This window comes from Sceloporus occidentalis, unplaced genomic scaffold, assembly GCF_023333645.1.
Source record: "Sceloporus occidentalis isolate IW3139 unplaced genomic scaffold, rSceOcc1.0.p SCAF_253, whole genome shotgun sequence".
In the NCBI taxonomy this organism is placed as follows: Eukaryota; Metazoa; Chordata; class Lepidosauria; order Squamata; family Phrynosomatidae; genus Sceloporus; species Sceloporus occidentalis.
Genome location: NW_028317233.1, coordinates 572,333 through 585,457, shown reverse-complemented (window position 1 = coordinate 585,457; position 13,125 = coordinate 572,333). Strand labels below are relative to the sequence as shown.

The 13,125-nt window shown below is 42.3% G+C and overlaps 1 protein-coding gene across 1 annotated transcript; it reads right to left on the bottom strand.

Annotated features, from left to right (window-relative positions):
• Positions 1-1,953: 1,953 nt before the first annotated feature.
• Positions 1,954-11,179, bottom strand: LOC149275969 (solute carrier family 35 member H1-like). Its single transcript, XM_089504064.1, has 9 exons — positions 11,066-11,179; positions 8,530-8,680; positions 7,128-7,191; positions 6,935-7,007; positions 5,089-5,257; positions 4,859-4,942; positions 4,426-4,601; positions 3,410-3,539; positions 1,954-2,057 (listed from the first exon to the last, which is right to left on the bottom strand). Exons 1-9 carry the CDS (start codon positions 11,177-11,179, stop codon positions 1,954-1,956), a joined length of 1,065 nt encoding a protein of 354 aa, XP_089360190.1.
• Between the last annotated feature and the right edge of the window lie 1,946 nt (positions 11,180-13,125).

Genomic DNA, 13,125 nt, shown 5'->3' with positions numbered 1-13,125 from the left:
CATTATACGTTCATTACTGCATTCATTTTGTCTTCAATACTTCTGCTGGATGAGGCCTGGTACTCACACCACGATCAGACTTGGGGAATCTGCAGGTTTTATTTAAACTAATTTAAAGAAAATATGGTCAGTGGCCAATAAGTGAGGCCACCAATAATACATTTTTGATGTTCTTTGTTGGGCAAAGCGAACTGAAAAACAAAAACTGCACGGACACGAGTGTTACAGGGTCACCGTACCCAAGGCTGGGTACCCCTGTTTGAGGGCTGAGGAATCACCAGTCAGTCCCTCATACGGATAGCACTCAGCTATCTACGGATCATCCAGACCACAATTCGTAGTAAACCAAGAAGAACTCTCTTTATTACAAACACACAGAATTTATATACAATCTCAATGCAATGTGTACCGAACCCAACCCCCAATCCCATCACAAATCCCATCAGTATACAGGAGATGTATCAGGTGAGGGGATTACAGAATACAATGGGTTCCCCCACCTGCGTTATCCCCCCTGTAGTGCGGGTGCCGTCTGGGCAGACAGGGCTGTGTTGGCTGATTAAGAGCCCCAGCCAGATTATAGGATCGTCTCTTTGAAGGCTGGAGCTGAAGCCACATCAGTCTCTGGCCCGGTTACACAATAATACACAATATAATATATTACCGGGTCATGGTATACGGAACCGGACACAAAAGTGCTCCATGACCCGGCTAAACTTCATATGACACATGAGCCAGCTAGCCTGGCCCTGTCACAACGAGCCTTTTCACTGATCAAGCCGGTCGATGCCCTTATAGTTAGATGTCTGATGCGAGATGTCATTATTTGAACTTCAGAAGGGAACTTAAAATTAAATCGACAGACAATCCAAGCAGCTTTGTTCTTGAGGGGCTCGTGCCTCCTATTTTCTGAGTAATTACACAGAGTAACATTTCATGGTTTCCTTTTTATTGCCAATGTTTGCCATGACTGCTTTCTGGGCATTTTACAAGAATATAATTTTCATAATCTGTAAATCATACTTTCCTGGTTCCTGCATGTCTGTTGTGAAACCCTATAAAAAATACATTTTTATTTAGTGCTTCCAGCTATCTGGCTCTGACAAAAACATGAATATTGCCGCAATACAAATGCAGCTCTTGGGTCTGTTCTCACATTCTTTGTCATATGGAAGGTTTTGGGTTTCTCGTAAGGTGGATTTAATGGTGCATGTCATAGTTTAATTTCCCCTAAAACAATGGCTCTAAAATATTCATGTATCTGAGAGGCAGATGGAAGCCAATTAAGGTGGACGAGGTAGGCAGATTGCCTACATGATGTCATAGTTAAAGGATGCTTCTGACATCATGCCTGTGTAAGGTTTAATGTGGCCTTTTCTAACCATTCACAGCCACCTTAGAAATTTAAAACACATGTGAAGCACAAAATGTCAGATTGTTAATTACTAACCCAAAAGGTGAGAGTCGGCACGTTTTTTAACACAAGCTGCAAGCCAGTAGTTTGTGTAGTACATTTATGAATCCATTTGTAAATCTCTCACAAGTTCAGTGTCGACATTCACAGTAGGGACCAGACTCTTCCTCTGGGAAATATTGCATTCATTATTGGACCCCTGGCCAACAAGGTTAAAGGGGATGTAAGTCTATACCTTTAATCAGGGACAAGGCAATATCTGTCTTCTGGCTCTAGAACCGAGTGGGCGAGTGTCCATGATACAGAGCGGCAGATGTTTGGTGCTGTGCGAAACTTAGCAGGTTCAACACGCAGTTCAAGTAGTGAGGCAAATTTTCCTTAAGGGGAGACCTGTACCTGCCTCTTTAATCCTCCCGTTTCATGGTGGAGAGAGATCTCACACTCTTTAACTTGCTCGTATTTTACCCTCTCAGGATTTCAGAGATTCTTCCCCAAAGTGAGGTCCATGCCTGAATCCCACACCATTCTTTTACTTTCTACTACAACAGTCGCGTCTCTTCCTCTTCTTCATCATCACGTCCCATCAACAGCAGCTCCGTATCTGTGCTTAGCCCAACTCGATGTGGCTTGTGGTTGTCTACTGCTGGAGGAAGCCAAGGAACAAAATAAATAGGCTGAAAAATACCAACTCATGGCAAGAAGTCAGAAACTTTATCATGTTCTATAGTTATATATATTTATATATACACATACTATATATACCCACACATACATATTATACATACTGATTATAAAAGGACCCCCCAAAATTTGAATATTAATTTAGGAAAAAAAGAAAAGGCCTGAGTATAAGACTATCCTCTAGGAAAAAAGTTTTACCAGTAAATATTAATTCATATGTAATAAAAACTATGATTGAGAAAAATTAATTTTTTTGTTTTTATTTCCTTTGCCAACCTGTTACGGACATCTGCCCCCAGATATGCCTTATACACCTCTATATGCCACCCCATATGCCACTCTTACCCTCCCCCGACTTACCGATGCTTCCCTAGACCTGTCCCCCGTGCTTCAGATTCCTTGGTGTGTAGTGGGGGCAGCCAGTGGAGGTCTGTGCGATGCTTCTATGAATGAGCACTGGAAGATCATGTGACGCCAGAGCTCCATCACAGAAGCTCCGGCAGCAGCGGAGGTTGTCTCGCATCGCACAGACCTCCACCAGTTGCCAGAGAGAAGGATCCAGGTCCCCTGCAGCACTGCGGAGGATCTGGATCTTACTTAGTCTTGTAGTCAGACCTCTATGTGAGGTCTGATTATAAGACGACCTTGAATATAAGACGATGGTTATTTTTCAGGGCATTTGCTCTGAAAAACCCTTGTCTTATAATAGAGCAAATGTGGTGTGTGTATATATATATATATATATATATATATATATATATATATATAATAACCTTTCTTTAGGTGGAAGGTATTCTGTGTTACTGCAAGGACTGATGGTTTGAAAAACTTTACATTTACAGTAAGGAACAAACATCATGGAATACCCTTACCACAAATGATTTATCTGACTTATCTTAAAATGAACATTAGGGGAAGATTCCATTTGCATCCTGGAATAATATTTTTTTCTTTCTTTGAAATAAAGCTGGAAAGAACTTTTGTATTTATTTATTTATTTATATTTTGTATGGAGCACATAAAAGTTTACTTCCAAATATAGAGCAACAAAAAGAGAACAAAAGACCTCTTGGTAGATGCTACATACGCTGGGTATAAAAAGCATACCAATGAGTCCTACACGAGCTGTCCAGTACTGCAACAATACGAATTTCCACATCTTTTTTAGTTTTGCCTTATTTTGCATGAATGAGGAATGCAAAAGAAATTGATGGGTATTTTCAACCACCATTACTGTGTTATGGGTTTGAGCCCCTGCCCATATGCGCACACTTGCTAAAATGTTTGCTATATATTTATATAGATATATATTACCTCTGGCATGACTTGTCTTTAGAGCGATATGAAGACCAATACCCAAAACGCAGACTGCAAACCCCAACCAATTCAGAAGACTCATCTCATCGCCCAGTAACTGTGTCGCCAACAGCAAAATACAGAGCTCCTGTACATATAGAAAAGTGAAGATTTTTTTTAATTGTTTGTATACGTTGTGACAGGGAACAGGGCATTGTGGTGGATAACAGGTACATTTCCCACAAAATACTGCAGTGCAATGTATTCGATAACCCCAGGGAGAATGTTTTGTTACCAGCAAAGTAATGGTAATGTTGTAGTTATGTTTGGGTCCCTGGGGTGGAGCATTTGGAGAGAAGGGAGGGCCAGTGCTCCACTCCACAGTTTACTTGCAGCAGGTGATGCAGCCAGTCCAGGAGTTCTGGTTCAGAGATTTACTCACCTGTTACAAATGAGCAGCAGGGGGCTGCTACAAAAAGGAGCCCTGTAAGTTAGTCAGGTGAGAAACATACAAGCAGTGAGTGAGACTGCATTTTCTCCTAAACAAATCTGCTGAACGGTTCCTAAACGAAAAAGGTCTGTGCTAAATGTTTTTGTTGGTAGCGGGTAAGCCGTCCAACGATAGTTAGTTTTTTGTTTGTCAGTAAGTGCTCAGAGAGCAAGGCTTTTCTTTTTGTTTGTTTTATTTATGTTTGTTTACAGACCTTTTAATAAAAAGGACTACAATTCTAAAAATACTTCAGCCTTATGTGGTATTTCAAACCTTAAGACTGTGTGGTTACATGATCCCAGCTCACAACGTGCATAATGAATAAGACAATTCCTCCCCAACCCCGGAAGATATGTACACCTGATATTTACTTAACTTTATAAACAGGTGGTAGTGTTTAATGGAATAGTCACCACAGGATCCCAGCAGAGTTTACTAATAAAAAATGTTACTTTATTAAATTCACTTTCAACAAGGAATTCCAGCAGAATGTATATTTCCACGTAAAAGTACCTTCTGGGAAGTTGGTAGTTGAATATATTACCTTAAATATGCCCGCGATGGAAAGAGTAAGACTTGATGTCCTGGACACTAATAGGAACTCTGAGTATCCCAGTCCAAATGCAAGCAATCCCCCGGCACAGAGAGCACTCAGAAGAACCAGCAGTCGATTAACATCGTGGTAACGAAACAGCTGCTCTGATGTCGACACATGAAGACCTGGTGGGACACCGGATCACATCTCAGACGTTTCTAATGTTTGTGATCAATGACAACTGAGCTGTTGATATGTTGAACAGTGGCTACATCTGATTATAGCTTAGTTGCCAAGAAGATCCATTACTGGCCTCACATTCAACACCATCTACCATGACTTGATTATTGATCCATAAAACAGCTCAGCCGCAACTACAACCAAGCCAAGGACACATTTGAAATAACCCCCAACAAAACAACTTACTTATTAGGGTTTTTACCTTCAATGCCAACGAATAGAGGGAAAAGGCTGAGGAACATGACCGGCTGCAAGTGGTACATCGTATCTATTGGGTTCTGCAAACCTAGACGATGGATCAAAAAAAGGCTGGTTGGTGTGGACGCAGCTGAGCATATTTCTACAAACATCATCTCTCCCAGCTTTGTCACCCTGTGTCTGCTGAAAAGCTTCATATCTTCTGTCGTAAGAAGTATTCTTTGGCATACTCACCAAGCTCTGCCTTCTGCATGATGATCTGGGTGAGGGTCCATCTGACACCACCAAGGCAAGAAGCAGCTAGAACTAGTAAGAAGCCCCTGGTGTCAAACTGTGTTGACTTGAACGTGAACATGAAGAGTCCTCCTGATATCAGCAGGACCACTAGGATTAGTCCTGGTCTCTGTGGAAGACCAAGCAACATGGGGAACTCAGCCGTGTCATCTTCAAATAAGTACAACGTGTACAGCTAATTAATACATAAAAATAACATCTCTATACCACAAACAAATGAGATGCATACTAAGGGAAGTTTACAAACTGTATCATCTTAGCAGGAGCTATGAACATAGTCCTAAAATAGTGGAAAAAAGCCTCGGCTAGTTTGAGGAAATGTAGCAATCATACTAGCGACAATGTAAATAGGAGCCTTATTGTTGTTGGGTATTGTCTGGTATGTTGTCACACTAGTATGAATAGTTGTAATTATTAGCCACCAATATATACTTAGTGCTTTACAGTATAATAAAAGGTACAATAAGAATCTAAAACTGTGAACTTGCTCAGGTCTATTAGATTGATACGAGATCGCCATATCAGCCTAGCATGAAGGAAACTTAAAGTCATCAAATCTACATGTTTAGGCGTCATTGGTTTTGAAATAATTCCAAGTAATTCTCTGATTCCCTGGGGTGGAGGACAACATTTAAAAATAAAACACTCCTGGGTCAAAGAGCTTGGCAAATGTCAGGGGGGAGCTCAACCAGAATTTTCCGAATGACCTATACACAGAATGCGATCCCAGTACGACTGACGGCAGGAGGTAGTGGCTCGGTGGCGACAACAGGTCATGCAACACAAAAGAACCACGCATGGTCAGGTGGCCATAATCTATTTCAGGAAGCCAAAATAAGAGCCAAGGTATAGATTCTACTGATATGAAACAGGAAGAAACATTATGAGCTCGCTCTAAAATTATAGACGCAACGGCTATCTGCTTCAAGAATACGTCCAGGCCTGTCACCGACAATATGATCTTCCCCTTACCTCCTCTGGATATGGAACAAGGAAGCATTGGCAAAGCAACCCATAATGTAATAATTAGGTATATTTGTGTACATTTGGGTAAAATTAGACAACATTATTCTACTTTCTAAATAAAGTCTATTGTTCATATACAAATCATTAAACTGTTTCACATAAAGCCCCAATTTATGCGGGGGTCAGCAAATATATTAATTAATCCTTGAATGAGGAGAAACGTGTGCTATTTGCATTAGGGGTGGATAATAGACTTTTAATCAGAGTAAGTACATTTCAGGACAGCGGTAAACAAGGAAGTAGAATATATCTGCGGGGAAAAATTAGAAACATTTACTGGAAAGGCGGATATATCTTGCGCCGCAACCTACATCAGCCCTTATGCTGAAAGCAGAGACTGAACACAATGGCAATGATTGCGTACAACATTGTATTCAAATCATTTGTGCAATTCTGCATTAGGAATAGCTTATATTTAAAGGAACGGTCACACTGGGCCTATGTCCAGCCATCACGTCCACGGTAAGTGACATCTTATGTGTGTTTATCTTAATTAAAGCTCATATAACTATATAAACTCATTAATCCGCAGTGAATATTTCATGAAATCCAGGCGGCCTGAATACAGCGAATACATTAGAACTTGATTAAAAAGTGCAGTTGTGTTGCCTAGAGGCAGATTGTAGGTCACAAAGTAGAAAGAAGCGAATAAATCGTAGTTGATGAATCCCCCGTTAACTTTTCATATGATTTAAAGCGACATCTCGCCTCGCATGTGGTTTAAACTTGCTATACTACCTTTCTTGCTTTTACAACTCACCGGTTCCTCCAGCTTAAACAACAGGGAGAAGAACAGGATGAAGAGGACAGCTGAAGACTTTGTCATGGTGTACCTGGAACAAAAGACGTGAAGATGCATTTTGGTATTGGTCGGACGCTGTCCATGATAAAGTTCCAGCAAAAGAACTCAGAAGTAAGCCTACTGGCCCCAGTTGCCCTCTCGCTCTACTCACAGAGACACAGTGATGTACAAGAAGCTCCAGTTGGAAAGTCCAATGTCCAGGGCTGTGGCCAAAGCTGAAAAACACACAATATAAGCAGATGCTGTGGGGCTATCATTTTACCCCATAACCCCCCAAACAATCTTACTCCATCCCAGCATTTATTAATCTCCTATTAATAACCTTGCCTGGGAGTCATCAAGCAATACATCGACAAAGCAATAGTTCAACTGTTATACAGGCTTATGCTGAAAACAAGAAGGTCTCTAGATAACTCATAGAATACAAAGGCTTCCATGGGAATTAATTCTATGCCTCTACCTCGTCAATGTCTACTTTTGGAAAGCAACCTAAGCTCATTTTGTAATAAGACGTATTGAGGGCCTCTGAAATGTAGAACTTTTATGTAAACCATAAAAAAAGGTTTATTTAAGGAATGAAATCTCTAAAAGCAGAGTTATAGTCATTATAAACTCCAGCTTGGTTCTCCTAAAGGTCGGCATTGGCTTGTTGTCCTCACAGCATATTATAAGAACCGGTATGCATGTCAGACAGCCACCAAGTCGCTCATTTGCAACACTTAAAAATAATGATGCCGGAACCTGTAATTTTGTGAAGTTATGTGAAATTCACTCTAGAAATTATAGCTCAAAACCATGATGGGTCAAACAGGGACGGTCACGTCAAATTTATCTTTCTAGGAAAGCAGTACTTCTTTAAACCAAACACTGATTTCCCCGGCAGCTTATTCCAGATTTCTGCCAGCTGGCAATGTGGGGTCCACCGGGACGCAGAACTTGAATTCAACGGCTCTGAACACATTCTCCCCTATTGGCTGGAACCAGAATCCCCGAGATGCGTCAATGTATCGGGTCTGGTGTCCTCTGTGCCTTTGGTTACCCTACATTCTTAAATCCGTCTGTGCGGTCATCTGCTGGACACGATCTGCAAGAACCTAGCCAGGCAATGGAAGACCGTAGCGTGTGGCCACTAAAAGTGACCGATTTGTACCCCTGGTCCATTCCTGCCATGCATTGCCAAGACAGGCTAAGGTGCCATCAAAATAAAGGGGGCAAGAGTTTAGAGCCCTGCAGAGATGTTTCACTCCGGAAGACTGTAATCTGAAGAAGGCTGGCATCTAATTCCACGTGGCTGGTGGCATGTTTCCTTGTCTAGCATGTTAATTATACTGATGTACACTGGGTATATTCTTTCAATATATATGTTATATGATCTTTCCTCTAATGCTATTCTCCAGGGTTACCAATGTGTATATTGGCATATGACATGTAAACAAAGGGATTCGGGTAATCGAATAGGGTATTGTTCTCCTAAAGCTTTTCTCAATTAAGTTCGCTGTTAACACATTTATCCAAAACAGTAACCCAACAGAAATGGCATGGACACGAAATACCTGTGGGGGCCACTTTTTTGAGGTAGTCGGACCATGTCAGGGTGACCCTTGCGTGGCCGCTGTAACACGCCATCAGTTCCCTGCTGAGTGCCGACAACAGGAAGATCATCAGGAGATGGACGAGAGTCATGAACAGAGGGAGATGGAATCTCTAAACGGGAAACAACGATCAGAGTTACAGCCAAAAGTGTGTAGAGGTATGTTAGTATATGTGTGCAAGTATGTTACTGTATGTGTATATGTTAATCTGTGTGTGGGTAAGTATGTTACTGTATGTATGTATGTTACTGTATGTATGTAAGTATGTTACTGTGTGTGGGTAAGTATGTTACTGTATGTATGTCAGTATGTTACTGTGTGTGGGTAAGTATGTTACTGTATGTAAGTATGTTACTGTATGTATGTATGTTACTGTGTGTGGGTAAGTATGTTACTGTATGGATGTTACTGTATGTATGTAAGTATGTTACTGTGTGTGGGTATGTTACTGTAAGTATGATACTGTATGTATGTAAGTATGTTACTGTGTGTATGTAAGTATTGTAACAAGGTGCGGGGTGTTGTTGTGGAAGGGGTATACATTCCCCCTCGATTTTGCAGGGTTTTGTATGACATATAGGGCTGGCTGGTGCTCCAACCTGCAGTTTACATACACCTGGAGTGACACAGGATCCAGGCCAGGAGTTTAGGCTGACTCCAATGCACTGGTCAGCTGCAAGTAATTAGCTGCACTGACTGCAATAAAGCCTGACCTGTTGGACAGAGGGAGAAAGAGAGTTTGTTTGGAAGCAGCAGGGCTTGCTATGTACAAAAGAGACCATCAAAAAGGTTGGTGGGATTATGTTTTGTTTAGTTCTAGACCCTGAGTAGTGAGGGAGTTATACGTTAGTAAGTGCTCAAACAAGCTAGGCTTTTGTTTGTAGGGAATTTGGGTACTATGTAATCCTGTAAATATCTGCATACGTGGACTACAAATAAATGGTGGTTGATTACCTAACTAAGATGTGGTGTTTATACCCTAGAGGACCGTGCTGTTTGGTACCCTGTGTGGGTGCAGGATCACAGTATGTTATTGTATTTGTGTAAGTATGTCACTGTAGTGTATGCTAGTATGCATGTGTGTGAAAAATGTTAATGTATCTGTGTGTAATTATATATGTTAGTTTGTATGTATTTTACTGTGTGTGCATGTTAGTGTAAGTATGCTCACACACACACACACTAACATACTTATTTAAACACACACACACCTACATTTGTTGGCTCAGGAGGAGGCAGGCAGCTCCCTCAAGGTCCTCACGCACTACGTCTCAGCGCCAGGAAATGACGCCATATCCCAGCGCTCAGACTCGGCATGTTGGGCCTGAAGAAGCACCAGTGTATCTACTACTACTGCGGGGTCAAGTAATGCACATCATGTGACACCGCTGGGTGCTTCCCGGCAGCCAAGTGGGCTCCCTCTTATCTCTGGTTAGAGAACAGGTAGGCCGCGCCTGGTACCAGTACCTGGCCTATCGCAATGGTGGCCCTGCACATCTTCTCACAAGACCCAGAGCAGGAGGGAACCTGCTGACATTGGTTAGCACTGGACTGGTGAGAGGAAAGGGGGCTTCCCTTGGCCTACTCTGGTTTAAAGACAACGAGCCAAAGAGTAGTTTTATCTAGAGATAAAAGACAATATTTACACCAAAAGTGGGTTATTGGCTGGACTGTGCATTTTTAACGGGCTTTCTATACAGTCCAAGGTGGGCCATTATTGTAATGGGCCGCTCCCTAGGCTTAAGTTGCAGCACTGCAGCATACATTTTTCCTATGTGTCAGGTTAAAATCCATATGCTATTTTTTTACATTTATCAGACTTACACCAAATCCATGAAGTCTGCCATTAAAAAAAAAAAAAAAAAAAAAGTATCCTTCAACATAAAGTACAGCACTGTATGTAGTAATGTAGGTTGGTGCTGACAATCTAATTTTGTCCCAATAAACTTCCTTTATCTGCAGACCTGGAAGGCGCCATTTTTGTCCGTCCTGGCTCAATCACCACATCGAGCTGATGCTTTATGGCAATGCTAATGAAGTCCCTTCCTCTACAGATATCATTAGCCAAGTTTAGATTCTGACAAACCGTTTGATAAGTTGTCAAGGTGTTTGTCTAGTGAAACATTATATTATCCAAACATCAAAACATTACAAAAAACAATATATTTTTTTTTAAACATATTTCTCTTGATGCTAGTAATAGCCACTGTTTTTTCTTTCAAAACATCACCTTTATAATTAATGGGGGGGGGGGGGGTTGGGGTCACAACCTCATTTTTCTGCAATCTCTTTGGCTGTTGACCTGACATCTTAAATAAAATCTCCTGCCACTTAGTCCCAGTGATCCCACCACCCTACCTGTCCTCTAATCTGCCCAACATTGTAACTGGTGCTGGGCTAACGAAAGGCGCGTAACGATTCATTATCTGCCCCGCTCACAGCGCCAGCTGCCACCCTACACGGCACCGCCGGAGGAAATTCCAGCCGCTGCTCACACCTTGAGAAGCCATTTGTTGTAGAAAGTGATCCCGATAGAGAAGCTGTAGTAGAAGGCGACCAGTCCCACGGTGAGAAGAATCTTCCATAAGACGGCACAGTAGTGGAACCCCATCACCAAATCACGCCAACCTCCTACGGCATCCCAGATCTGACGGCTGGCGGGAGGATCGGCAGGAATCCCATGCGGCTACTGTATCAATAAAAACATAACGTGACAGCCGTGAATGATCTAACAGAGCCGTGCCACTCTATGAGTTACACAACTAACCTAACCGGGCTGTATCATTCATCATGTCATCATTCGCTGTGTAATGACATCATTTATGTACATACATAATAAAATGATACATAACAGCAGGCACTCATTAATCTTTCTCTATTATCCAATCAGCTCACTGGGCTGGAACGGAATGTTGACTTAATTCTATTTTATGAATGTATGATGTGGGAAGTTTATTTGCCACACATAGTATGGCCACACTGCACCCGTGATTCCGCTCTATGAATGCTTCGTGACACAACAGAGCACTTTTCTGCTCAGATTGCTAGCTCTTCAGTCCAGTTCCTACTACTACTTTTTATTAAAGTTTGCGCAGCAGGCGGAGTGATACGCTTCTTACTTATTGTAACGTACTAGTTTGGGTCCCGTCGCTGTCTGGCGGCCGCTCATCGCACGGGAGGGCGCATTAAACTCGCCCACTCGACCTCCTGGTCCCTCTTCTTAAACAAGACGTGGCTCTGTCAGCTATGCATGATGGGACTTTACGCGTAAAACGTCCTGTGCAATGCGCCCTCTTGGTTGTGGCAGCGCGGCTGACTAGCAGAACGTCTGACTTGCCGCCATCTTGGTAGGGACGTTTCGAGCGCGCCGAACTCCCCGGGAACGCCGCCACCTGGGCCATTGAAAAGTTGTGAAGCTCATTTATACCTGTGTAATATTTATATTCCAACGTCATCATAAAGCCCTTTGAATATGACGTGGGTGAAGAACACGTTGTGGCCCTTGAAGTTACTTCTGTAGGCAATGAATGAATGCTACACTTCATTAACTATTGACGGTTTCAGCATATACGGGGTTAATTATAGTAAATGTTTCTCAGTACCTTTCATAACATACATGAAAAGCAAACTGTATTTACAAATCAGGCATAAGTTACATCATTAAACTATAGCTCCCCAGTGTCCCACTTTAAGAGGGACAGTCATCTCTGTGGAAGCAAAATCCCTTTTTCCTCCCCTGATGTTCCTGTTTTCTAGGCGCGTAGAGTGTTTGCTGGGTATGAGGGTATCGCAGGGTCCCTGCGTCAGATGCACCAAAATCCAACCAAGTTCTCCATCATCTAGCCTTGTATCGCCTAACTTTGCCTAAGCGCATTATTTATTGTTTTATATAGCGCCATCATATTCCGCAGCGCTGTACAATGGGTAACCAAGACACGAGACATACATAACAGTTACACTTATAGAAACAATAGGCGAAGAGGGCCCTGATCAAACACTCTAGAGGCATATGAAACTACCTGTTGCCAGCGATGAAGGAGTTAACTCTAGCGGCAAGACTGTGGTTGGCAACGAAAAGGGCCATCTGCATCGCCCCCCCATTTAAAAAAGGGCCACCGAAATTCCCACCTTAGGTGTTGTAAAGCAGGCGCAGTCCCAGCTTGTATTGATTTATTGTGTTTAAAATCCAGACCCTGCCCTTCTCCTGTCACTGGTATGGCCCCAGACGGACACCCTGGTAAAGATATTACAGGGAGATGTTTTATTTGGAAGCAGCTTACCGTTATGTTAATGACGCTCTCTGCTTCACATTGTTTTGCAGGGGCATATCGACCAAACAGTGGGTTTATTAGTGACCGTGATCGATGCCAGCCCACCCACCAAGGCAATTGTCCCAGTAGGAAGAATGAACTTGGCCCTGCATCCTGCATATTCAATATGGGTGAGTAAACCATCTTCACCAGTTTACCCGTTCATTTCACAGGGTCAGTATGAAGGATTAACCCCAAAATGGCCTGTCACACCAACTTGTGTAGTGCATACATGGACTTGCTACCT